This window comes from Neltuma alba, unplaced genomic scaffold (assembly GCF_004799145.2).
Source record: "Neltuma alba isolate B1F8T4 unplaced genomic scaffold, ASM479914v2 tig00004340_pilon, whole genome shotgun sequence".
Classification (NCBI taxonomy): Eukaryota; Viridiplantae; Streptophyta; class Magnoliopsida; order Fabales; family Fabaceae; genus Neltuma; species Neltuma alba.
Window position 1 is genome coordinate 21614 of NW_021633664.1, and position 26132 is coordinate 47745.

Sequence of the window (26132 nt, forward strand, 5' to 3'; positions counted from 1 at the left end):
ATATGATCGTCATCACCACTAGGTTTTTTCCTCTTTACTGTCCATTGCTTGGTAGGCTATGATGCATGGCATCTGCATCAAGAATCCAACAGTAACCATTTGACCTGTTAACTAAAAATGTGGTTAATCATGCATTCAGTCTCATTTACTCAATCCTATCTTCGAGCTAATTGATTACAATTAATGGATCTTCCACATGAACTATCCTTGAGATAATCTTCCCTATCTTCTGTGGTTGGAAGCTTGAATGGGTGTGTATTCAGTTCCATATGCTGAACTAGTGTGTGTGTGTGTGTGTTTTTTTTTTTAATTTCAAACTGTAGTGTGAGTATATCCAAATCTCAAATCTCAGTAATCCTCAAGACATTTATTTGCCAATAAGAAGGGAATTCGAGGGGGATCTTTTCTTTTTCTTTTCTTGTTTCTGATCTTGACATGAATGAGATCAGATATAGGAGTGTGGTTGATTACATGTGAAGGATCTCTCTCTATCTTTGTTCATATTTGCTGTGTCTGGTATGTGATCAGTTCAGTGATCACAGCCTTTCTCGGGAACTGCAGCGTAATCTTCAAAAGACTGCTGCTGAAGCCAGAATCAGCCTGTGTTATCTTTTTCAATGTGTGATTCTGCTGTCATATGTATGACTTTATACTGAATCCTGTCTGTCGTGTGATCATTAACAAATGATCTGCATCTTCCTAAATATTTTGTCCCCTCAGAGCCTGTGTGACTCTTTTTAAATCAAACGAAATATACACATATACATGCTTAAAGGAAAAACAATTTGGATGTTTTATTTGGGAAGAATCAAATAAATAACATAATATTCGAAGAGATATGAGAGTCCTTTTCAAAGGGAGGTGGTAAGCGACCTAATCTTCTCATTATCCGTATTCGGACCTTTTGACTAACTCGCGCCTCATGTAAGACTGGTTGACCAACAGGCTGTTGCCTTTTTCATTTGGCCAGCAGAGTTGTTTGGCAATCTTAACTTGCTGCCCGCTGCTCATTTCATCTGCCCCGCGGTGTCAATTTTACTAGCAATTTTAATTTTTAACTTGAATATATTAAAAAATTAGATAAATTAATTATCATAAATGTGATATAATATTTCTAAAATATTTCTTTCAACATTAAATTATATATTAATTTTTATGTTAGTTAAATTAGTTTAAAAAATAATAAATATAGAAATGAAATGAATCAAAGTCTTATATTTAAAATTAAAATTAATTCTTTATATTAATTGTTTTCCTTCTATATTAAGGATTGGAGGGAGTATGACTATTTATTGACAAATTTAATGATCATCATATTCTCTATCTTTTAACTTAAAAAGTAATTTTGAACTAATGACAATGTTACTACATTGTGTTTTTTTTTTTTAAATATTGTTAGGAAGAAAATTTTACAGGCGTTTCAGTGTATTGTAAGAGAATAGGGTCATCAACTTGCTAGCATGAAATAAAATACACGAGGTTGGAAATATGTTACCAAAACAACACTCAAGTTTAGTGTTCATTGTTTCATATTTTTTGTAGCCCCCCCCCCCAAATTTTATTTGTTCTCAATAAATGTGTTTCTATTTTACTTTTTTTCCCCTAAAAAATTAGATCCATTTTATATTTTTATAAAATATAAATTGGTAAACTCATAAAAGTGACACTAATGTAAGTCGAATTAGGTGCAAATTTAAATTCAAGTGACCACTCGCTTTTAGTCATAAATATTCTTAACTACAGAGGTTATACGGTCTTAAAGCTTTTTCTCATTTATTTGCATTAACCTCATTTTTTATCTGTTCCTTTTATAACATTTCAGTTATGTTTAAAAATTAAAAGCTGAAATAAGTGAAAATATCCTAATAAGGCTTAAATGAGATATATGAGATAATAATATAAAATAATATAAAATAATAGATATGATATTATGAAATAGAAAATAATATAAAATAAAAAGGTATTGTTATAAACGAGGAATGTTGTCTTTAAATACGAAAAAAAAATTAGTAAGAAGATTGCATGTCTTATTGATCCAAAAAAAATTGCATATCTTGATTTTTGTATCATAGAAAGAAAATCTCCTTTTAAACTTCATATTAAATGAGACCTAAAAACGGCATGGATGATTTTTTTTTTAATTTGCAAATAAGGGCGATTGTGGTGTCATTTTTATTACATATTCAATTTTCATTTGTGAATTGTGTCAAGTTTGTAGAATGAATAAATTTTCACAATAAAACTGTACACAAAAATATTAATTAAATGTTCCACGTTTAATCAATTGAAAAATTAAAAAGGGAAAATTTCACTGTAGGACCGCAGAAGACAATTAATGTCAAAGAGCCCCCAAAACTTTCTGAAACTTCACTGCAGGACCAAGGGGGCAAACTGATATTAATTCCACAAAGAAAATGACGCTATTGCCCCTCATAATACTTATTGTAGGGTGACATGTAAATAGACTAATTTCAGTTGTAAATAAAGGTATGTATGTTGTAAATTGACTAGTCCCATTTGCAAATGGGTTCTCTCACACTTATTCACTCACAGGCACCTTTTTCAGGTGAATGAGGTGATATGTAAATGGACTAATTCTAATTATAAATAAATGTATGTATGTTGCAAATTGACTAATTCCACTTACAAATGGGCACTCCTACACTTGTTCACTCACGGAGACCTTTTTCAGGTGAAGGAAGTGACATGTAAATGGACTAATTCCAGTTGTAAATAAATATATGTATGTTGCAAATTGTCTAGTCCCACTTGCAAATGGGCTGTCCCACACTTATTCACTCAGACACATTCTTCAGGTGAAGAAGGTAATGTGTAAATGGACTAATTTTAATTGTAAATATATCTATGCATGTTGTAAATTATCTAACCTCACTTGCAAATAGGTTCTCCCATACTTGTTCACATGAGGGGCAATAGGGTCATTTTCTTTGTGGAATTAATATCAGTTTGCCCCCTTGGTCCTGCAGTGAAATTTTAGAAAGTTTTGGGGGCTCTTTGAAATTAATTATCTTCTGCGGTCCTACAGTGAAATTTTCCCAATTAAAAAACTATGACGAGGTCAGCATGGAACGTGGGCATCGGCAGGGATGCTCTTCCGTGTTTGGAACACGAATAATGAGTAAGCCAAACAGTGCCTTATTCAGCAGCATCAGTGGCCGTGGATGAGAGGGGAGTAACAAGGCCGGGTCAAGAAGGAGGCTTTGCCATTCTACAGCTTCGTGAGTGGCTCCCTCTCTCTGCAGCCTATACTCACAGCTTTTGGCATCTTCCCCTTATATAGCTTCCCTATCCGATTCCTACAAGATGAAAATACGCCAAACAGCAATGTTGTTTTGGGGTTTTTGGTACCCAACAATCCTCTGGTGTTAGGGATTTCCATCTTTCTATCTCTCCTTGCTTAATTTTTTTTTCCATTGGGCATCTCGTCTGTATCATCGTGGGGTAGCTTAAGGTATGTTCTTAGTGATGATCTCCGGCTGCACATTCTTCTTGCATGTAATCTTTCATCACTAGGTATTCTTTAACTTTATCGCGGTCTTCGTTTACGTTTTTGTTGAGATATTCGTTGAATTTCATGTGGGGGGCTGTGTGAATGATAATGGGTTTTGCAACATCTAGGATTTTGGGGTTCTTCTTTTTAAATACTTTATTGGGTTCTTGAGTATCAGTTTTCTTGCTGATGAACTGGAAACTTTGTACACAAGCTATGGGTATTACGAGTTAAATAAGAGACTTAAAACGTGTTCGTAACTAGCGTTTAGTATGTGACGACTTGAATTGCTGTCTGATAATGACACATAGGCACTGCCTTTGCGTTCACCTGCTTTCTATCCCGACAATTAGCATGCATCACACACCAGCATAAGATATAATTAAAGTTGCGATTGACCTCATATTTGTCAGATTCTTCTTGTGGATAATTTTGCATCCGACCACATGCATTCACGTTGACCACTACTTGTATGAAGTAGTTTGCTTAGCTTATAGAAGCACTTGTTCTTATCTGTTCTACGGCGAGTCACATATATAACATTATATTGCCATCGTCGCTATATCTTTCATATTAAGTTACTCACACCTCGAGTAATCAAGTTGTTATTAGGAGTTTTCTGATACTCAATTATGTTGTTATAGGGAAATTGCAATCAGTGAAGAGGCTTGGCGTCATTGGGGTTGAAATTTTCCATCAATAATATATTGATGGTTAACTATATCTATGTAATCTCTTACGACTGGGTGAAAACTTGACATGTCCTTCATAAGTGCAGTTCTTGCGTTGAGATACCTGCAATTACATGCTGAAACTTTCTATTCTATAGCTCCAGAAACCGGGCTTAATACCACCATTGTGGCATGCTTCGTCTGATGGAATTAAAAATGGCATAATTTGAGATCTCCTTTGTACTGTTCCTCAAGATATTGACGATTTATGGCTCGGAAAGGTAATCAACAGAAAAACGGAATGGATCATCATGGTTTGAACCACAAAAAACCGGTTTCTGGGTCTGTGCTTTCAGATGTGAAAGGACATGCTAAAGGTGGCAAGGTGAAGGTCTTCCCTGGCGAAGAGGTCCCAGATAGAAACCAGAGCAGCAGTCCTTCACAGAATGCCCAAGAAACTACTGCTGGAGATGGTAAATACAATGTGCGAAACTGTGAGAAATTTTCCAGGAAAGAGAAGCGGGGAACAGTTAATGAGCATGACCTGGGGGAACCATTGTCTTTCAGGAGTAATTCAGGAGAAGGCAGTCAGAATATGGAAATTCCTATACAAAAAGAAAATGGGGCATTACCTAGAAGTAATCAAGGTCAACTAAATATGAAAAGTTGGTTGAGCTATTTCCTGAATTGGTTTCACATCCAAAGTATTGTAGAAAAAGTAGATGTTGCCAATAATACGTATTTTTGGAGATTAAGGTTGTGGTTATCATCCATCTTTGCAGCAGTTACAATGTGGCTAACCAGACGGAAGCCATTGTTTGTATCTGTAACGTCCAGTATTTTCAAAGCGTGTGATCATCTTAAAATGAAAATCCAGCAGGCATATCCCGTTGCTTTGAAATGGGTTTTACAGTTTGGGAATATACTGCTTCTTTTATCAGTGTTTTGGTTGGACTGTGCACTTAGGGGTATTGATTCCTTTGTACGAATGGGGACTGTTTCCTTCTTCTCTGTTATATGGTGCAGCATATTCTCGGTGATTGGTATGATAGGGATGCTCAAGTTTCTTGTTATTCTGGTAAGCGGTAGTTATTATTGTTTCTACCTTCAAGTTAGGTTTTGATCATTGTTGTTTGTTGTTGTTGAGTGAATATACTTTGTTGAATCTTTTTAACCGTTATTCATATTTCTCGCTTCCTTATATGTAACCTCTGTGTTAATAAATTTTGTATATCTTCAACACATTAGGTGGCCCTAGTGATTATTTGATGTTATGGTCTTGCTGTTTTGATTCTCCATTTTCTTGTCATGGTTGGAAGTTGGCATATGTAAATGATGAATCATGAAACTGGATTTTAGAAGATCCCAAAAGTATCATTATACCTTTTTGAGAATTCAATTTTGCACATTTGAATGAGTCATTCATGAGTTTCTATGTAATTTATATGATGATTGTGTATTTTTATCCTCAATGTGAAGAACAATGGATCTAATAAATTTTCATGAGCTCCAAAACCTTTGCTGTCTTCAAGTGTGTAATAGGTGTTTTAAATGTTAAAGCAACTGGCACGGAAATTTTAACAGCCCTTCTGGCTTTTTTTGTGTGATTGGTTTTGGTTACGGAGGAGCCAACTGTATGATTTTCACCAAAAAAAGGAGCCAACTATATGATTGAGTATGAATATTGTGAACTTGAAAGAATTCCAGCTTTGGATTATGAATATTTCACTGCCTGTTGTCTCATTTATTTGTAGCTCAGTAGGTATAGATTTTGGGTGAATACCGTGCTTTATTTTCATCATTTATCTGTAAGATCGCTATTTAATATCTAAATGTTGACCTGCTCCTAAATTATTTTATAGCCTTTTTTCTCTCTCTCACAATTTCACTGTCAGAAGCTGGAGGCATTGGATGCCATTTGCAACTTCTAGATATATGCTTGTTCTCATAATTGCAATTTTATATTGAGAACTAAAGATATGCCCGGTAATCCAGCGATAAATGACCAAGCAATATGCCAAATTCATAACTCCCATCATCACACTCCCTGTGGGGTGGAGATGCACGTTATCTGTTTTGTAACATTTTGTTTTGTGCATGGTGTTGATTTGCATATAGCGTGACTCACCATGATTTTCTTTCCTGAAATTGGTTTTGAGTGCCTCTTGTAGCTGAAATACGTGTTTTCCTATATACTCTAACTGGTTCTCATAATGGCTCAGGGCCTGGCTGCCTTGATTGGATTCTTCCTTGGGCTTACTCTTGCAACTTTGGTAGTTGCAATCCTTGGACTTGTTTTCTTGTGGATTTATGGCAGCTTCTGGATAACTGCAACTTTCATCTTCCTTGGAGGTGATCTGTTGGTCTTTTGTGTTGTTTGGATCATTTTCTCTGTCTCTCTGAGCCTTTTTGTGTTTGCACCCTCACAATACATATTTATGTTCATGTACAAAGCATTAAGATATGCTGTTATCATGCATTTTCCTGGAAAAGTTACTAATGCTTGTCAATATTTAAATTCAGGACTGGCATACAAGTTGAGCCATGAACGTCTTGCACTACTTATCACCACTGTGTATTCTGTCTATTGTGCTTGGATGTATGTTGGGTGGCTTGGCTTGCTATTGGCTCTAAATCTGTCATTTATTTCAAGCGATGTTCTAATATACTTCCTCAAGAAAAGGATAAATGAGCAAAGTCAATTCAATGCTTCTGAACATAGAGCTGGAATGCAAGGTCAGCCAGATTTCTCTAGTGATGAGCCAATGCACGCTTACTCTGAAAATGGGGCTGGATCGTCTGCGGATCGAAATGCTGGAGTACCTTCAACTAGTGGGGTTGACTCTGATTTACCTTCTGAAGATGAAGTCGTCCGTTTGTTGAACTGCTCTGATCATTACTCAGTATTGGGCCTGACCCGCTATCAGAACATTGATGCCTCACTAGTGAAACGGGAATATAGGAAAAAGGTTATTGCCATTCTCTGATGCTGATACTGGCTTAACTATGTCTTGTTTCTTAGTAGATCTATCTAATATGCTATACTCTTAGTCTTAGGTGTTACAGGACCGTTAGTGATCCTTTGAGCGGTTATCTAGTGCTTATTGTTTTTCTTCTATAAATTTATAACAAACTTTTTGCATCTTGCTGCTGTTGCTTGATAATTTCTTACGTGAATTAGATGTTTATATTGAATGTTAGGCAATGTTGGTGCATCCTGATAAAAATATGGGTGATGAAAAGGCAGCAGAAGCTTTTAAGAAACTTCAAAATGCTTATGAGGTAAGTTTGCTGTTTTTGCTCACTCAGAAAGTCGAGCAAATTCCACCTGAATCTTTTGTACAATCATAATAAATTCCCCAGGTTCTTATGGACTCCTTGAAACGGAAAGCTTATGATGATGAATTGAGGAGGGAGGAGCTTCTGAGTATCTTTCGCAGGTTTCAGACTGCTTCTCAATCTCAAAAGGTATGATGTCTGTATTTAACATAGTGATCAGCATTAAGTTTATGAATATGGCCAGTGGAAATAGTTATGGATATATAGATGACCCTGGAGGGACGGACTCGTTACCATTGTTTATAAATCATAATAGAAATGAAGCATTGCTCCTTTGATATATTACATGTGCTATATAAGAATAGATAAAATGAGAAAAGCAGACATGATTAACTGCTATGCTGTCTTAACAGCAATATTTGTGCAAAGTTTACTAACCTGGAATTGTAACATGAGTACATCAAACATACGGTGGGTATTCAAGCATTTGTATTTCCCACTGAAAGGTTCATCTGATTTTTTTTTTTTTTTTTTAAATTATTCGCTAGGTCTTTGAACTTTACCAACAACTTGAAATGCTTAATCATCTTTCTAGTTTTGGTGCTCATATCTTATCTAACTTTAGCCCTGGATGTTTTGGTAGAATGGTAGGCATGGATTCTTCCCTTCAGGATTTGCACGATCAGATGCAGATGGTGATGACCCTTTTGGTGATTCAAGGCGAATATCATGCAAAAAATGCGGCTGCTTTCATATATGGATACACACAAAAAAACAGAAGTCTCGGGCAAGATGGTGCCAGGTTTCCCTTCATCTCCTTAATGGATCCTCTGATACTTATGAATGACTGTTAGTTAAGCATATCAGATTTTTCCACAATATTTACCTTTGTACAGTCACATGTTTTCCTTGTTGAGAAAGCTTTTCTTCTTTTCCCTGGCACAGCACTTATATTTTCCGCCGTGTTGTTTCATTTAAAGGATTGCCAAGATTTTCATCAAGCCAAAGACGGTGATGGATGGGTTGAACAGTTGTCCCAGCCATTTCTTTTTGGATTGCTGCAGAAGGTGAGGGTCAAAGTACCATGTCGGATGGAAAGTCTTGTTATTGGGAAGCATTTTGTGGCCTATAGTCTTGCTTTCTGATTTTAACCTTTTTCAAAACTAGCATTAAAATGGAATTTTGGCGTCGTTGTTGCATGTATTATTAGTTATGACGTCAGAATATGATATTCTTACTGCTTTTTTGCCCTTTTTTTCCCAGGTGGATGTGCCTGCTGCTTATGTGTGTGCTGAAAGCCAGATATATGATGCCACGGAATGGTATACCTGTCAGGTACTGTAGTGGTTACTCCCCCCCCCCCCCAAAAACCGGGAAAAAAATTTTATTTTTATTCATCTTATGATGTGCCGCTTGTCTTTGTTGAAGTAAGCATGAGGAACCTGCCCTTAGAAACTAACTAGAAAGGAAAAAGAACTATGCCCTTAATCTCGGCAAGAATTACTTGTGGCCACCCAACATGGGGATTCATCGTGGCATCCTTGATTGCATTACAGGGCACTCGCTCCAGCCAGCAGATTGGAATGAGGAATGATTTCTTTTGAAGTGCTAAACTAATACTTGGACTGCTTCTTGTCTTCTCATGAAATTGTTTAGTTTACCTTGCTTCCAAGCTTGCGCCTTGAGGTTTATATGGAGATTAAGATATTCACAAGACACTAATACTGAACATATTTGCTGCAGGGTATGAGATGTGCGGCAAATACTCATAAGCCAAGTTTTCATGTAAACACTAGTTTAACATCAAAGCATGGTTCAAGTAAAGGATCACATTCGGGTCAAAGAGGTGGTCGGATGCCAACAATGAATGTGGAGGAAACCATGACAGAAGAGGAGTTTTTTGAGTGGTTACAGAATGCAGCACAGGCAGGCATGTTCGACAATTTTGGTGGCAGCACTGCTGCCGAGAGTCCGTCTAACTCCGGGAGCGGGATGAAAAATCCTGGCAGTAGCGGCAGCAGTGGAAGCGGAAGCAAGAGAAAGAAAAAGGGAAAGAAACAACGATGAGAGCAAAGTCATCTTCTATATCATTGAGGGCAGGACTTGTGGGTACTTTTTAGTCTCGAAGATGGTGGGAAACTCGGAACCCATTGTATAGTGTTATTATCCCCAGTTATATCTGCTGTCCCTTGATTTTCGGGTATTTTGTCCACTGCAATATGATAGCCTTAAGAATAGATGGCATGGCAATGATCCTTTTGCCCTTGATTTTTCCCAGCCAAGTTGCTATACGCTTAAAACCTTCAGAGTTGAACCTCTGAAGAGAGGGTGATAATAGTAAACCCCAAACATCATACTTAGTCTCTTTTCTGCTCATGTTCAGAGAAAATGTTGGTGTTATCACCAATCGATGCAGTTAGATCAGCGAAACAGCTTTATATTATTGTCAGAGGACATTTGGAATAGAATAAGAGCAATAGCACACGAGATATTCACAAACTTGCTCTTTTGAAGCTGCTCTCCTAAAATTGTGGTATTAATTGTTGGTGGGTCCAAGCGCAAGGAACAAAATACTTACTATTTACTGACGTTACCCTCCTGCCGCGGGACTTGAAATTTTGGCAGTGTCGCAGTTAAATTTAATCAGCCTATAATGACTGAAAAAATTTCCGAAATCTTTTTTAAAATTGAGTCTGGATAAGACTTGATGCTTCTTGTTATCTAGGCTAATTTGTTTCATCATATGCCTCTCACGAGTCAAACCACTTAAATTGAAATATAATTACGGCTTTTCTTCTACTGAAGATATAATCACAGGTTAGCTATGAAGGATGCGAGAAAGACAATTTTGTAAGAAGCATCACCCATCCATAGATTGAAGAACTATGATACTGTTTTAAAACCTTAATTTAAGATAATCGAAACCCTCAAATAAGCAGTTAAACATGAATATCACTTCTAACTCAATTGCGAGAAAAATGAGTAAATGACCTTTTTGTGTGTGTAATTTCTTAGACCGAAGAGTAAATTATTGTTCAAGGTAATCATTCAAATTATCACCAAAAAAAAAAAAGTTGATAACTCAACTATCAAAAATCAAAACAAATTTGAAAAATAAAAATTGAAGCTTTAATAGAAAGTAGCCTTACTCCCTGGTGACGCTTCGCGGATATATCACTGCCGCGACTTTTTTAGCTGTTTCTCTTGTAAACTTCCTTCATGGAGGTACTCCTACCGACTTCATCTACAGCTTATCTTCCACTGAAGCCTCCAAAGATGATGATGGGCAATGGAGTTAGAGCGATAAATTACAATCCCTGTTCGATATCCGCTGATAGGAATCTTTCATATTCTTCGTTTTCTTTCCTGCCATTTTCTGGGCGTAGGAAATCAGTATCATTGATTGTGGGGGCCTGTAACAGGGACAAAAAAGAAGATAGCCACAGCTTCATACCCAAACCCGACGAGGCCACAGGGTTTTTCCCTGAAGCTGTTCTCCTTAAACAGGTTAGTTTCGTACAATTAGAAGCCCACGTTTTGCTATTCTTGTTTCCCAGTTTCATAGTACAGTTTTCCCTATTAGATGACGGATGCTTAGGTTTGGTCGAGAGAACAATGGAACCCTTTGAAAGATTTTCTTAGCTCAGAAAATATCAGTAGAATTGACATGATTCAACCCATCTTCTCTCTTGTGAAAACTTATCTGCGCTCTATTAATTAGATGGAGAATCTCACTAACAAGAGTATGGGTATTGGTTTTTTTTTACCCCTCCTTGTTTCTGTTGTTCTCTTTGATAATTCCTTGTTAGACTTGAACAAGATTGGTTTATATCATATTATTATGTCGCCGTAGTGTTTGACTGTTTGTCCACTTGACACTAATGTCTAGCCCGTTTTCATTATGAGTTGATTTTTTTCGATGACAATGAAGTGAAGTTTGTTAATTCCAATTTCAGAAGAAAGTTGAGGAAGACGGGAAGGTTCTTCCAGAGTTTGCAGATGCTGAAGAGAGTGAGTGGTCATAATTCATTTATTCAATTCCTTCTAGTTGCCTCCATCTTTTATTTAAAGATTTTTATTGATAATGGATACTGTATTGAGCCTTTTGTTCATTTGTTTTAATTTGCAGGACAGCTCTACGAATCTCTGGTGCTTGAGCTGGAAAGTGATATGGATGTAGATCAAAGTAAGTAGGGCGTTGAATCAATTGTCCGTTCCTTTCTGACTGGAAAAAGGATTAGAGAAGTAATGTTTTATGTTGTCGTTTCTTGTATCTGACCAATGAAGTCACATACCTGTACATGTCAATTCTAAAAATTTTAATGCTTCGATATCAATCGTCTTCTATGAAGGTGGAAACAATAAAATGTTTGTTTACTGATTGTTTTATAGATCTCATGAGCATTTAAAGTCATTTCTCTCACAATATTTTGCTTTTTTAATCTTACAGTGCGCCACTATGAGGTTGTTTACTTGATTCACGAGAAGCACGAAGAAGAGGTTGCTGCTGTCAATGAGAAGATTCAGAGTACTTTTTCTCTCAATCTTTTTGCGCCCTGTTGCCCAAAGTCCCTGATGCTATGTAGAATTGGTTCCTTAATTTCCCAAGATATTTGAGTGATTCATTTTCTGGCCTGGGAATTAGCAAACCTCTCTTTCTGGCCTTAGGAGATTTATGAAATTGTTCAGTATATAAGTGAAACATAGATTTTTCATTGTATTAGTTTTCACATAGCTATTTCTGTTGAAAATAGAACAAAAAATATCACAGAATCCCAGTAATAACTAAACCAGGTAGGTCAGATGACATATTTTGAACCACATGGGCAAATTAGTTGCGGGTCTAACTTTAAAGGGGTAAAACTATAATAATATACTTTGCTCAAACTAAGAAAAACTCCTAGATGCATGATATTGTAGGATTGCCAATTTGATGCCTGCATGGCTTTGAGTAACATCATAAAACACTAAAACTGTTGCATCAATTCCTTAACATTAACCTGGACACAATTACTTGCTGTGTTAGAGATCAACATTGCCTTAATAGCTTGATCTGGTCATCCTCCTCACACTTGTGCAAACACAATTTGCAGACTTTCTAAGGGAGAAAAAGGGCCGAGTGTGGAGGCTCAATGATTGGGGAATGAGACAACTAGCTTACAAGATAAAGAAAGCTGACAGAGCACATTACATTTTGATGAACTTTGAGGTTGATACCAAATACATTAATGAGTTCAAGAGTCTACTGGACCAAGATGAACGAGTCATCCGGCATCTCGTAGTAAAGAGAGACGAGGCTATCACAGAAGATTGCCCTCCTCCTCCGGAATTTCACGCTCTGCGTGCTAATGTTGATGATGAAGGAGGAGAAATTGACGCGGAATATGATGGAGATTATGACGACGATTGGGACGGGGAGGAAGAGATGGATGGCGATGATGGAGACAATATTATCTACATAGATGGTGATGAAGATGTTGAAGCTGATGGCAGAGAATCTAGAGATGAGACATTAACCAACATAAGACAGCCAGAAAGAAGATTGAGAGCTGAGAAAGTAGGCAGGTAGGCAGTGGGTAGGTGTCATTTTGTATCCTAAATTTCTTAGTCTTAGAGCGATTTTACGCATTATGACTTTGCATTTGTAGAGTTTAAAGTAATTAAGATGAGTTTTGTGTTGTTCACCCAAAACTTAAAATCATGAGTTGGCTGTGTTTTCGTCTATAAGCTACGTGCATGCTGATATAATGCTGCTGCACTGATAAATGTCACATACATGAACTTCAAAACTTTTTTGCACCCAACACGTCTATGTTTTCAGTGGTAGAGTTCTAGGACTTCAATAAAGTTAAAATTGAAGTACATTTATGTAATTTGCCCCCTTTTTTTTTTTTTTTTTAATTCCTTCTTAAGTTCTCATGTTTGCCTGTACTGGAGCAACCATCAGAATTCTATGGAAAAAGAAAATCATTATTTCAGACTAACGATATTAGGATGAAAGGATAAAAACATATTTTTTAAAATTAAGGTACTAAATTTTAACTTTATATAAAATTAAATGATGAAATGTGTACTTTTGTCAAACTTTGCTGGCAACAATCAAATCTAATTTATCTAGTTTTCATTATTTATGCATAATTTTTTTTATAATAAGAATTTTTTTTCGATAGTGTAAACTTCAAGAAAACAACAAAATTGTGATGAATGGTGACGGATGATCAACGTTTTCGAGATAGGAGACCTTTGTTATTATTTAGATTTTAGAGGGTGCAATATAGAAATAGAAGAAACATCTTAGTTCCGAAATGCAGAAATAAGTGGAAAAATATCACTCAGAAAAAATTATTTTTTAAATAATAACAAGGAAAAATATTTAGTGACAATAAGGTTCAAAAAAAAAAAATAAGGAAAAAAATATTTAATGACACTTCTAGATTCACCATATCCTTTTTGATTTAATCTCTGCCGTTGTTGTTTTTTCTTTTTTTTAATATAGCATAAGTTTGGAGGAATTACAGTCAATCGTCTTGATACAAAAACAAATTAAAAATAACATTGGTAGCGATCTTATGTCTAACTAATAAATTAAAAAGTAGATTTAATGGATCAAGGTTCGAATTTCAACTAAGAAAAATATTTACTTTTAGTATTTGATAGTACCTTGAATAAGATCGTTTCTAATAAGAGGATATTTGTTCTTATTTAAATCTTATAAATGAAAAAAAAAGAGCAGGTTAGTCAATGATTGAATTAAGAATAATGGCGTCTGCTATAACAAGGAAAGAATGATTGATTCCAGGGGCTTAGATTACTTGCAAAAACTGTCCACGCAACACGAAATTTGGGAAGCTAGCTTGGAAAGGAAGTTAGTCAAGGCAGCTAACATAGGCAAACCTAATCTTAGCACAAGAGTCAGAATGAAAGCACGTGAAAATACGTTAAAAATTCCAAACTCATACATTTGACAAACTTGTCGGCGCACTTCCTTGCCCTGAAAAACCATCAATCTCTCTCTCTCTCTCTCCCTATCTGATTCGCCAAAAAGAGATAAATCTTATCTCTTTCACTCTTCTGACATTAAGTTAATGAAAACCTGAACTTGTTAAATTAACGTTGCCATGAGGGTTTTTCCTGAGTGCAGCAGCGTGATCCAACGATTTCTTGTACTGCAAGTTTTCAAATCGTCATGCCCTTTGACACGAACCCACGTCCCGTTTTCTTAATCTCACCATCATTATATTACTGTGTGAATACGTTTGAAAAATTTTACATATCAGTCTAGATGGACTAATCTGTTTTATTATCTCGCCTTTCTTTTCTTTTTGGCCTGGGTCATTTTCAGAGAAACAATAAAAATATAAAGGCGTTTTTGTTTAGTTCAAAACGGAACGCCATTTCACTTGGTTGAAATTATTTCGTCAATCAAATCAACTTAAAACCTGGGAGCAATCTTCATATGGCATGTCCAGAAGGCATTCTTTAGAAAGCATTCACAAAAAGAACACGTAGCAACAAACCGACCCAAACTGTTTGTCAAAGGACACGGCCGGTTACTTGTATATATAAGTCATACGTGAATCACGAGAACACAGACCAAAGACAGAAACACCGAACAGAAAAACAGGCAAGAAAGATGGGTTTTAATGATACTGCCACCTTAAAGACCTCCATGAATGTGGCTCTTCTTAGCTTTCTGCTGTTGCTTGTAATTGTAAATGGACGCATGACGAACAATGATGAAGATCTTCTGGAGTTCCCTCTGAATCTAGAGTACTTGGAAGCTGATTTCTTTCTGATCGGGGCCTCGGGTCATGGATTGGATTCAGTAGCTCCACAACTAGCTGATGGTGGACCCCCACCAGTTGGTGGCAGATTGGCTAATCTGGGCTTCTTAGTCAGAGACATCATCCTCCAGTTTGGATTCCAGGAAGTTGGTCACCTAAGGTTGTTCTTGAACTGTATGAAACAAAACATGCTTGATCTTAATATTATTTTACTGTTAAAATTCTGGTTTGTTTTGTACGTGTAATACTGCAGGGCTATAAAAAGCACAGTGAAAGGGTTTCCAAGGCCATTGTTGAACTTGAGCAGTGAAGCATTTGGTGAAGTGATGAACAATGCATTTGGGAGGCGTCTATACCCTCCTTTTGATCCCTATGCAAATGAAATAAACTATTTGCTTGCGTCTTACGTCATTCCTTATGTTGGCCTCACCGGTTATGTTGGAGCAAATCCACAGCTCCAGAACTTCACTTCTAAGGCGGTAAGCCTCAAAATCAACCTTACGCATACGTTTAACAATCTCTAACCTCATTAGTTTCTCTCATGAAACTATATACTACCTTTAGTCCTTAATATAAGAGCTAGTTGAGTAATTTGAATAAATTAAAAAATTTTATTAAGTTAATTATTTATAATAATTAGGTATTGTCTTTCACAGAATATCATTACTAATTATTTGTATTGGCTAGAACTATCATCAAATTTGAATTGGGACAAGAGAATTTGCAATCCCCCTCGACATGCCACCAAAATGATGCCAATATATATATATATATATATATATATATATATGAGCTACCCCCTCCAAAAAAACTAAAAAAAGGAGTTCTAAATTGGTTTTTTTTTTAATTTGTTTATATTTTCAGTTCTATTTTTCTTAATCCCATTCTTAAAAGAAACCCTTCCCCCATTTTCACAACTAAAATCTTTTTTTTTTAAAATTGAATTTTTAACATGTACAATTATTATAAGGATTACTTTGAAAAAAATGAATAAATATAAGACACAAAGTGATTAAAATCAAATTGAATGTCAAGCCAACTCTTATATTAAGAATTGGAAGTAGTAAAAATTAACTTGGCATGTTTAAACACGATTGTGTATTAGACCTTTGAGAAGCAGGTATATATTGGGGCTGTCTTTCTATCAAAATACCTAAAGCCGATTTGATAGGACCTACCTTAAAACTATATACTTTCAATTTATTATTGATAAATCTCTATTTCCCCATGTTATTTTTATACTCCTCCGGTCTTAAATATAAAACCCTTATACACACTATAAAAAAGTATTATTTTAGAGACTTTTATTTAAAAAAAAGAGTTAGATTACATTTATTGTGATTATTTTAAATTAAATATTGATTACATTAAAATAGGGTTTAAGAGGATATTTTTATGTTTGCTCTTAAATAATTAATTCTGGGACTTTGTAATACTATATTATCTGAGATTGTTTTTGCAGGAGGACAAATTGAATTTAAGAGGTGGAAAGAGAGAAAAAAAATAATAAAATCAATAAATGAAGGACCCAATACACACGGTTTTTTAAAAGAAGTAATTATCTAATTAGTTTATGTGGAAATTTCTCATATATTATAATATCCTTCCTACTACTATTATTATTTATTAGGCATACCATGTTCATTTGATTCTAAAAAAAAAAAGAAGGTATGCCATGTTCATTTTTTCCTCAATCTTAATTATTTTGTGTCCCAAATTGAATGATTCTAATACCATATTAGACTCTTGAAAAATAGAGATATATACATATATATGTATATTAGGCTTGTTATGAAAATAGCTTCATACGACTTTTCTTAAAACTACATATATACCCCGAATTTGTTCCATAATGAGTTGGCATGAAACTCTCATATTCTAATAGTGAGCATGTATTTTACAGCTAGTGGCGGGGCTCCTGGGGGTGGAATCAGGACAAGACGCGGTGATCAGAAGTTTGTTATACGAACGGCGGGAGGCGACGGTGGCGCCTTACGGAGTGAGCGTGGCTGAGTTCACGAATCGGATATCGGCTTTAAGGGACAAGCTGGGGAAGGAAGGGCTGAAAGACGAAGGGCTCATAGTGCCAAAAAACTTGGGAGCAGAGGGAAGAATTTCAGGGAATGTGCTTGCTGGTGACAAGAACTCGCTTGCATACGGAAGAACCCCTAGGGAAGTGTTGAGGATAGTTTATGGAAGTGGTGATGAACGCTATCCTGGTGGATTCTACCCTCGTGGTGCTGATGGGCGTATTGCCAAATCTTACAGAGCAAATAATTAGTCATTCTCATAATAGGCTTTTGTTGTTTGAGGCAGAAGATCTTAATAAGTTATATAATAATTAGAAGATTTCTGCTTGATCGTTTATCTTAGACTGTACTTAGTCTGTGTTTGATTTGGATTTGTTACCGCTACAGTCTTACTTCAACAAAAGGCCCTTGGAATGGTTGGGATAATGTTTTATTGAAGGGTAATTTCGCTTAGAAAAAGAGCTGTTTTCTTCTGTTTTAAAAAAAAAAAAATATAACATTAGAATACGAAGAGGAGAAAAGAAGCTGCAAATTTAGATCCCAACTTGGAGACCTTATCAAAATTCAATCTTGCTGCCATTTTCAGTTCCCCTACTGGCAATGTTGTACTATAACCACTCTATCTGCTTTAAAAGTAGCTTCATGATTGACACACAGGATTTCTCAAAATTCTGGTATCCAATCATCTGCCACATTCATACAGATAAACTATCAACTATCTCATGAGGATTTGGTGGCCGATACAAGATAACAAGAGGTAGTTAAACCACCTGAACTTTTTAGTTATTACTCCAGACATTAGTTGTATATATAAGTCATACGTGAATCACGAGAACACAGACCAGACACAGAAATACTGAAGAGAAAAACAGGCAAGAAAGATGGGGTTTAATGATACTGCCACCTTAAAAAACTCCATGAATGTGGCCGTTCTGAGCTTTCTAATGTTGCTTGTAAGTGCAAAAGGACGCATAACGATCAATGATGAAGATCTTCTGGAGTTCCCTCTGAATCTAGAGTACTTGGAAGCTGATTTCTTTCTGATCGGGGCCTCGGGTCATGGATTGGATTCAGTAGCTCCACAACTAGCTGATGGTGGACCCTCACCAGTTGGTGGCAGATTGGCTAATCTGGGCTTCTTAGTCAGAGACATCATCCTCCAGTTTGGATTACAGGAAGTTGGTCACTTAAGGTTGTTCTTGAACTGTGTGAAACGAAGCATGCTTGATCTTAATATTGTTTCTCTGTTAGAATTCTGGTGTGTTTTGTACGTGTAATACTGCAGGGCTATAAAAAGCACAGTGAAAGGGTTTCCAAGGCCATTGTTGAACTTGAGCAGGGAAGCATTTGGTGAAGTGATGAACAATGCATTTGGGAGGCGTCTATACCCTCCTTTTGATCCCTATGCAAATGAAATAAACTATTTGCTTGCGTCTTACGTCATTCCTTATGTTGGCCTCACCGGTTATGTTGGAGCAAATCCACAGCTCCAGAACTTCGCTTCTAAGGCGGTAAACCTCAAAATCAACTTTACGCATACATTTAACAATCTCTAACCTCATTATGGTCTCACATAAAGCTATATACTACCTCTAAATATACTACTTTTGATTCTTAATACAAGAGCTATTTAGCTAATTTAAAAATTTATTGAGTTAGTTATTTATAATAATTATGTGTTCTTTTTCATAAAATACCTTTGTTCATTATATATATTAGTTAGAACTATTATCAAATTTGAACGGGGAAAAAGGATTTGCAATCCCCCTTCTAACCGCTCGACCGTGCTGCCAAAATTATACCCAAAAAAATGAGAATACCCCAACAACTGAAAAAAAGGGTTCTAAGCTTCTTTTTTTTCTTTTTTTTTATTTGTTTGTGTCTTTGATTCTATTTTCCTTAATCCCCTTCTCAAAAGAGACCCTTCCCCCCATTTCACTACTAGAATCTTTCTTTTGATTGAACCTTTAACATGTATAACTATTACAAGAATTATTTTAAAAAAAATAAATAAATATGAGAGACAAAGTGAATTGAGGTCTTATATTTAAAACCAAATTAAATATTAAACTAACTCTCATATTAAAAACCGGAGGTACTAAGAATTAATTTGGCATGTTTAAACAAGAGTGTGTATTAGACCTTTGAGAAGTAGGTGTATATTGGGGCTGTCTTTCTATCAAAATACCTTAAGCCGATTTGATAGGATCTGCCTTAAAACTATATACCTTCAATTTATTACTTATAAATCACCATGTTCTTTTATATTATTTTGGAAACTTTTATCAATTAAAATGAGTTATATTGTATTTATTGTGGTTATTTAAAAGTAAATATTGATTACATTAAAATAGAGCCTAAAAAGGTTTTTTTTATGTTTTGTCTTAAATAATTAATTTTGGGACTTTATGTTAAAATAGAGCCTAAAAAGGTATTTTTATGTTTTCTCTTAAATAATTAATTTTGGGACTTTATGATACTATATTATCTCATATTATTTTTGCAGGAGGACAAATTGAATTGAAGAGGTGGAAAGAGGGGGAAAAAAATAAAGTCAATGAATGAAGGATCCAATGTACACCGTTTTTAAAAAGAAGCAATTATATAATTAGTTGATGTGGAATTTTCTCAATATTTTAATATCCTTCCTGCTACTATTTTGTTTCCTTTTTGCTTGGGCATGTACTTCTTTTGACTCTCGAAAAATCTTAGGTATACCATCTTCATTTTTTCCGCATTTTTTCGGTATTTTTTAATTTCATTTTTCCTTTTTTTTTTTTTTACTATCTTCATTCCTTCCCCCCCTTTTTTTTTTGTATTTTTCCAATCTTAACTATTTTGCGTCCCGGATTGAATGATTCTAATACCATATTAGACTCTTGAGAAATATATATATATATATATTAGGCTTGTTATGAAAATGGCTTCATACGACTTTTCTTAGAACTACATGTACCTTCAATTTGTTCCCTAACTAGTTGACCTGAAAAGTGTGCATGTATTTTACAGCTAGTGGCGGGGCTTCTGGGGGTGGAATCAGGACAAGACGCGGTGATCAGAAGTTTGTTATACGAACGGCGGGGGGAGACGGTGGCTCCTTACGGAGTGAGCGTGGCTGAGTTCACGAATCGGATATCGGCTTTAAGGGACAAGCTGGGGAAGGAAGGGCTGAAAGACGAAGGGCTCATAGTGCCAAGAAACTTGGGAGCAGAGGGAAGAATTTCAGGGAATGTGCTTGCTGGTGACAAGAACTCGCCTGCATACGGAAGAACCCCTAGGGAAGTGTTGAGGATAGTTTATGGAGGTGGTGATGAACGCTACCCTGGTGGATTCTACCCTCGTGGTGCTGATGGTCGTATTGCCAAATCTTACAGAGCAAATAATTAGTCATCCTCATAATAGGCTTTCGTTGTTTGAGGCAGAAGATCTTAATAAGTTCTGTAATAATTAGAAGATTTCTGCTTGATCATTTATCTTACACTGTACTTAGTCTGTGTTTGATTTGGATTTGTTATCCCTACAGTCTTATTTCAACAAAAGGCCCTCGGAATGGTTGGGATAATGTTTTATTGAAGGGTAATTTCGCCTAGAAATAGAGCTCGATTTCTGCTTTTTATTCAGTTAAAAAAAAAATTGTAACATTAGAATAAAAACAGGTAAAAAGAAGCTGCAAATTTGCATCCCAACTTGGAGACCTTATCAAAATTCAATCCTGCTGCCATTTTCAGTTCACCTACTGGCAGTGCTGTACTATAACTGCTCTATTTGCTTCAAAAGTAGCTTCATGATTGACACAGAGGATTTCCCAAAATTCTGGTATCCAATCATGTGTCACATTCACACAGTTACCTATCAACTATCTCATGAGGATTTGGTGGCCGATATCAGATAACAAGAGGTAGTTAAACCACCTGAACTTTCTAGTTATAACTCCAGACATTAGTCTTGTCGTCTATGATTTACTGTTGTTGAAGTTGTCGTGACAATGATTCCTCTGTTGCATCTTGCATGGTGGCTTGCTACCGTTATTTGAGCCCGTGTGTCAGCTATAATGCATCACAGTTCTTTCTTGCTTGATATTGTCTAATTTTCTTTTTTGGTTGAAGTTTTCACGTCTTAGTAATTGAACAATCGGCAGCTTAAACAGCACCTAGAGCAGAGAAAGATTGCATGAAATGTGTTGTGAAGAATCTGAGAAGCATTTTTAAAGATCATCAAATCAACATTGGAAGAAGAGATATGAAGGCCTGAGGATCCTAGTGACATCGTTCAATACCCACTGGATTAAACTGATGAACTCAAGGATTCTCTGTCTGATGATCCTTCATGTTCTACTGAACCTAGGAAATGCACTTCATCTTCCAGAAATATATAACAGAGAGAGATCAGTGCAATTCATCTTTTGATTTTAGTATGAGAAAAGAAACAAATATGGGCTTCTCTCTATTATATACATTTTAGAAGATGAGCTGCAGCTACTAGGTGAAGAAGAACATGCAAGGATGAACAGACAAAGGATACTCAAGTTCATCAGTTGAATCTTGTGCAGTACCAGGCCACTAGGATTAGGCCTTCATTTTTCTCCTCCAGGCATTGATTGGTTGATCTTAAAAATTTCTCTGGGATTCTACACAATTTTTTCATGTGATATTTTTTTCTCTCCAAGTGTAGTTTGAACAACCAATCATTCATAGACTAAGAGTGAAGATTCAACCAAAAAAATTAGACTACATCAAGCAAGTAGGAAGTGTGATGAATTTTATAGCCAAAATTTCCTCTAGCTTTGTTGAAGTATGCCCTTGTTTGAAAATTGGACAATTGGTTCAACCAAAAAATGGATGAATCAGTAAGTGGTCTAGTTTAGAATGTAAGAGAAACTAGTTGAAAGAAACTAGTCAAGACCTAATAAAATTGGTGAAAGGTGGGAAAATCAATGGTTCAATCTATTCCTATGATTGGCAATATGACAAATAAAATGGATAAACAATTTATTAAGATGATGGAGATTGAGGAGGAAGAGAGTTGCGATACAAGAACCACCCTGTCAAACTATAATTATGAGGAGACATTATCATAAAGACGTAAAGAAGGGACTAAGGCCTTCAAGGAAGGAAATGCACAAAGAAAAATGAAAACTCAATGTCTAAGAGTTGAGAGGCTGAGACATGTCATTGTAAAGGAGAAAGTCGAAAAGAAGAAGATGAATTAGAGGCTTAGGTATTTGGACATTTAAATATCAGAATGAATACATTAGATACAATGAATTAGACTTGGTATGCATGAACCATACGCTAAATTTTAAATTTAATTGAATGAATGAATATATTAAATAGGCATGTCAAATACAATAAATTAGACATGGTATATATATTAAGTATGCGTCTCATTTAAGTTTATCTGAATATATTGAATAGGCGCATGAAATGCAGTAAATCATACCCAAAATTGATACTTTTTGAATATATTTGGAGGTATTGAATGACTACATCATACATGCGTGCTAAATACACATCAAATCAGACTTTAAATTTCAAATTCATTTGGAAACATTGAATTGATGCATCAAATGCTACGAATTTCACTTGATATGCATGTATTAAACAGGCATTAAATTTCACATCCATTTGAATGTAAATGAACCTGCTAAATACAATTAATTACATTTGATATACATCAAAATACACGTCAGATGTCAAATTCAATTTATAATATTAATAAAGAAGTGATGAGTTAATATTACTAATGAACTAGGGACAAAAATTTCCATGAGCCGATGGTGCAACTTCCCTCGTTATTAGAAATAAGGTTTATGCAAGATCTCTTGACAGAACCATCTACATCCAATTGTAGTCGACTTATTTGTAATGGAGATAAGAATCGTCCACTTGTAATCTTCTTCTACAGCATTCTGAATACTTTTATGATCTCATTTAAAGTAATTTCAACATATTTCATGAGAACTAAGAACAATTTTAAACCTCATTACAAATTTAATAACTTTCAGCTTACAAAAAAAATAACAGTTTACAGAAAAAAAAACTAAGGGGAAAATGATACATTCATATTATAATTTTAGTCAAGTGACTCATTAAGATTAATAAAATATTTTTTATTTGCCTTATGAATAACACCAAATAGAAGTATATCTAAATATTACATGTTCTCTCATATTTAGAGTTAGGAAAATAGGTCAAACCGGTTGGACTGACTCATTTAAATCAAAGGCCGGGTTTATGATTTGAAAACTCTAGAGGGTAGTTAGGTTTAAAAGGACCAGCTCTGACCCACTATTTTTTTTTTATACCTTTTCATTTATCTTATGATTTTATTTGTGAAGTTTATATGATTTTTTTCTACTACCTCTCTAGTGTTCCAATTCAGGAAATACATTGATGTTGTTCTTTGTATTAAAAAATTTATCTTATGATTTTTAATATATTTTTTGTTGTCTTGTTTATGGATGTTTTAGATGTTTTTGGATGTTGATGAATGTTTTGTATATATGACTTGGTTTTATTCATATTTATGCCTTTTATTAGTAATTTTATTACTTTATTTTTTTTATAAAACATGTGAAGAATATACAATGGGCTGAAAAGCCTACAAGTTGATCCTGAACCGTCTGCTTAAAGGTTGAGCTTAACAAAATGAAATATCTTTAGAATTTCGGCTTTGTAGGGTTGGCTGTTTAGACTCGGGCCCTTGAGTATTCTTAGAAATATCTCTGGTATTGCTTGTGCTGATATTATCTACCACATAATGTTTCTCATTTTAAAGTTGCTTGCATTTTGATATGATTTTCAAATTGTCCAATTTTGCCGTGTTATAGAGAAAAATTCATCACACACAGACGAAGCTGTTCGTGCCTTGGAAAAACCGACACAGAAGACTTGAGAGTCTCTTAGCCGGCCATGAAAGGTTAAAATTAATAGCTGAAAATTGTTAATATGCTATTTTCTTCCTGGAAGCGCAACCCAGAAAACACTAACGTGGTTTAAATTGGTTATCACAGTTTCCAAACATAACTAGAGACTTTGGCCAGGAGATATTAACTTGGGATGGACATGAAACAAAGACATACTCTGGAGTTTGAATCAAATCATGGCATGGTTTCATTACCTTCTTAGGAAAAGAGGTACACACAAATAATTATTCTCTTTATAAGGTCCAAAGTATCGTTCCCCCTAAAAAAAGAAACAATATAAAACAAACACGAGTCAGTCAGTTAGATTTCTAGTTTAATTGCCTCTGAAGGATTGCAAATATCTGCAAGTCCCACTATCTCTTGTTCAACTAAAAATCTCCCTCTCTCTAAATTCTTGGTAGTGTTGGAATACATAACTAATAAAAATATCATAAAGATCAACAAATCGACATATACTGGACGCTGCTCTAATTGCGGTTGGAGCGATAAATTAAAGGAATAGAAATTCTAGTTTTCCCAGAAGAAACACAGACAATAGTTTTCCCAGAAGAAACGCAGGCAACATGTTCTCACGATAATAGAAAGCTACAAATATAATATACATCTGTCGTGAAGATTTGCAGGTGAACCCTAACAAACAAGTCTCTGGCTCCACTTCAGGACCATCAGCTTCATTTGTTTCTATTGATTTGCGTATGCCACACATCACTTTTCAATCAGAGAGTGAATGTTAACTTGAGAGTAGAAGTGATAGGTCTTGGCTTCAATTATGATTGCCCTCAATCGTCCAACAGGTGCGACGATCATTAAGGTCACTCCAAGCAAAATGCAAATCTGAAATCAATCCATCTGATTCCACATGTTAATCAAAAAGACCAATGAGGATTAATAACATCAAAATGAAAATTCCCAACATACCCAGTAGTTAGCCCACCAAGAGAAACTAAATCTCCTTGGGTTGCGGATTGTGGGCCATATCATGCAAGGCAGCTGAAAGTTGAAAGAACATGAATTGTTAAACCAAATGTCAGTCCTCAGGGGGGAAAGAGAGAGAGAGAGAGATCTTACTAGATTTCAAGCATTCGTGACTTACAAAGCATGTTGTTGGGGCAAAAGCAAATCCTCCGAAATATCCCAGGAGATTATTGAAAAATGGGAAGGTGATAGCAGTAAACATTGTGTGCCCTGCAATATGAAAGTATATCAATGTATACTGACAAACCAAAGCACATCCATTGGAGATATTACATAAACCCATAAGAGTAAGAGTTATCCTCACCCACATAAATATTGCGGACGACAAAACGAAGAATTTGGTAGGTCTGAATTTCAGTTTCCTTACCAACAAGGTTTCAATCATGTCAAACACCGCCATTGCATAAATCTAGATCAAGAATCACAGAACGGCCAGAAATGTAACGCCTTAGGACGAGACATGAAGAAGTTTGCAGTGAGTAGAAGGAATCATATATAGCGAAGTATACGTTTATATATACATATTCATCACCTGATAGCTTCCAATTAAATGGATAACAACAAACAAGTTGGCCATGGCAATAAGCCACGCTGGTTCATTTAATTTGATGAAATATTCTCACCAACATTCAGATTTCCAAAAACCCAATAACCAAAGATAGCAACTGGGAAGTAGCACGCAGCCACAACTATATAGGCGACAACAACTCCTCTCCACATAGGACCCTTGGATGGTTTCTCAGGTGTAGATGGGATTGCTGCTTGGATTTCCAGCACCACGTTGTGCCCAGCATAGGCAAAAGCCAAATTGCCAAGAGCATTAAAGAGGCTGAACACATTCCCTAGAGCGCTATGATCTGACCTGTAAGCATAATCTGCATTGTCAACAATACCCTGTTTTAAACAAAACATGCTGCCCACCATTGCAGCATAACTGTGGGACCAAAAAAAAAAAAA

General features: G+C 35.6%; 5 protein-coding genes across 5 annotated transcripts; 4 read left to right on the forward strand and 1 right to left on the reverse strand.

Annotated features, from left to right (window-relative positions):
• The first annotated feature begins 3199 nt into the window (after nt 1–3199).
• LOC114744346 (uncharacterized) lies at nt 3200–9960 on the forward strand. Its single transcript, XM_028932519.1, has 10 exons — nt 3200–3472; nt 4156–5260; nt 6405–6534; nt 6706–7151; nt 7384–7464; nt 7546–7650; nt 8105–8263; nt 8442–8528; nt 8725–8796; nt 9205–9960. The coding sequence occupies exons 2-10, from the start codon at nt 4451–4453 to the stop codon at nt 9526–9528; spliced, it is 2214 nt and encodes a 737-aa protein (XP_028788352.1). The 5' UTR covers nt 3200–3472; nt 4156–4450; the 3' UTR covers nt 9529–9960.
• Nucleotides 9961–10628: 668 nt separating this feature from the next.
• Nucleotides 10629–13188, forward strand: LOC114744343 (uncharacterized). The gene is made up of 5 exons (XM_028932514.1): nt 10629–10968; nt 11418–11472; nt 11591–11647; nt 11912–11989; nt 12555–13188. Exons 1-5 carry the CDS (start codon nt 10681–10683, stop codon nt 13028–13030), a joined length of 954 nt encoding a protein of 317 aa, XP_028788347.1. The 5' UTR covers nt 10629–10680; the 3' UTR covers nt 13031–13188.
• A 1797-nt stretch (nt 13189–14985) lies between these two features.
• LOC114744348 (desiccation-related protein PCC13-62-like) lies at nt 14986–17728 on the forward strand. Its single transcript, XM_028932521.1, has 3 exons — nt 14986–15405; nt 15499–15724; nt 17149–17728. Exons 1-3 carry the CDS (start codon nt 15095–15097, stop codon nt 17524–17526), a joined length of 915 nt encoding a protein of 304 aa, XP_028788354.1. The 5' UTR covers nt 14986–15094; the 3' UTR covers nt 17527–17728.
• A 428-nt stretch (nt 17729–18156) lies between these two features.
• LOC114744345 (desiccation-related protein PCC13-62-like) lies at nt 18157–20908 on the forward strand. The gene is made up of 3 exons (XM_028932518.1): nt 18157–18467; nt 18552–18786; nt 20285–20908. The coding sequence occupies exons 1-3, from the start codon at nt 18157–18159 to the stop codon at nt 20660–20662; spliced, it is 924 nt and encodes a 307-aa protein (XP_028788351.1). The 3' UTR covers nt 20663–20908.
• A 3769-nt stretch (nt 20909–24677) lies between these two features.
• Nucleotides 24678–26099, reverse strand: LOC114744347 (lysine histidine transporter 1-like). Its single transcript, XM_028932520.1, is given in 7 exon segments — nt 24678–25034; nt 25119–25190; nt 25294–25385; nt 25480–25515; nt 25518–25584; nt 25708–25787; nt 25790–26099. Coding segments are annotated over 7 exon segments (786 nt in total). The 3' UTR covers nt 24678–24905.
• Between the last annotated feature and the right edge of the window lie 33 nt (nt 26100–26132).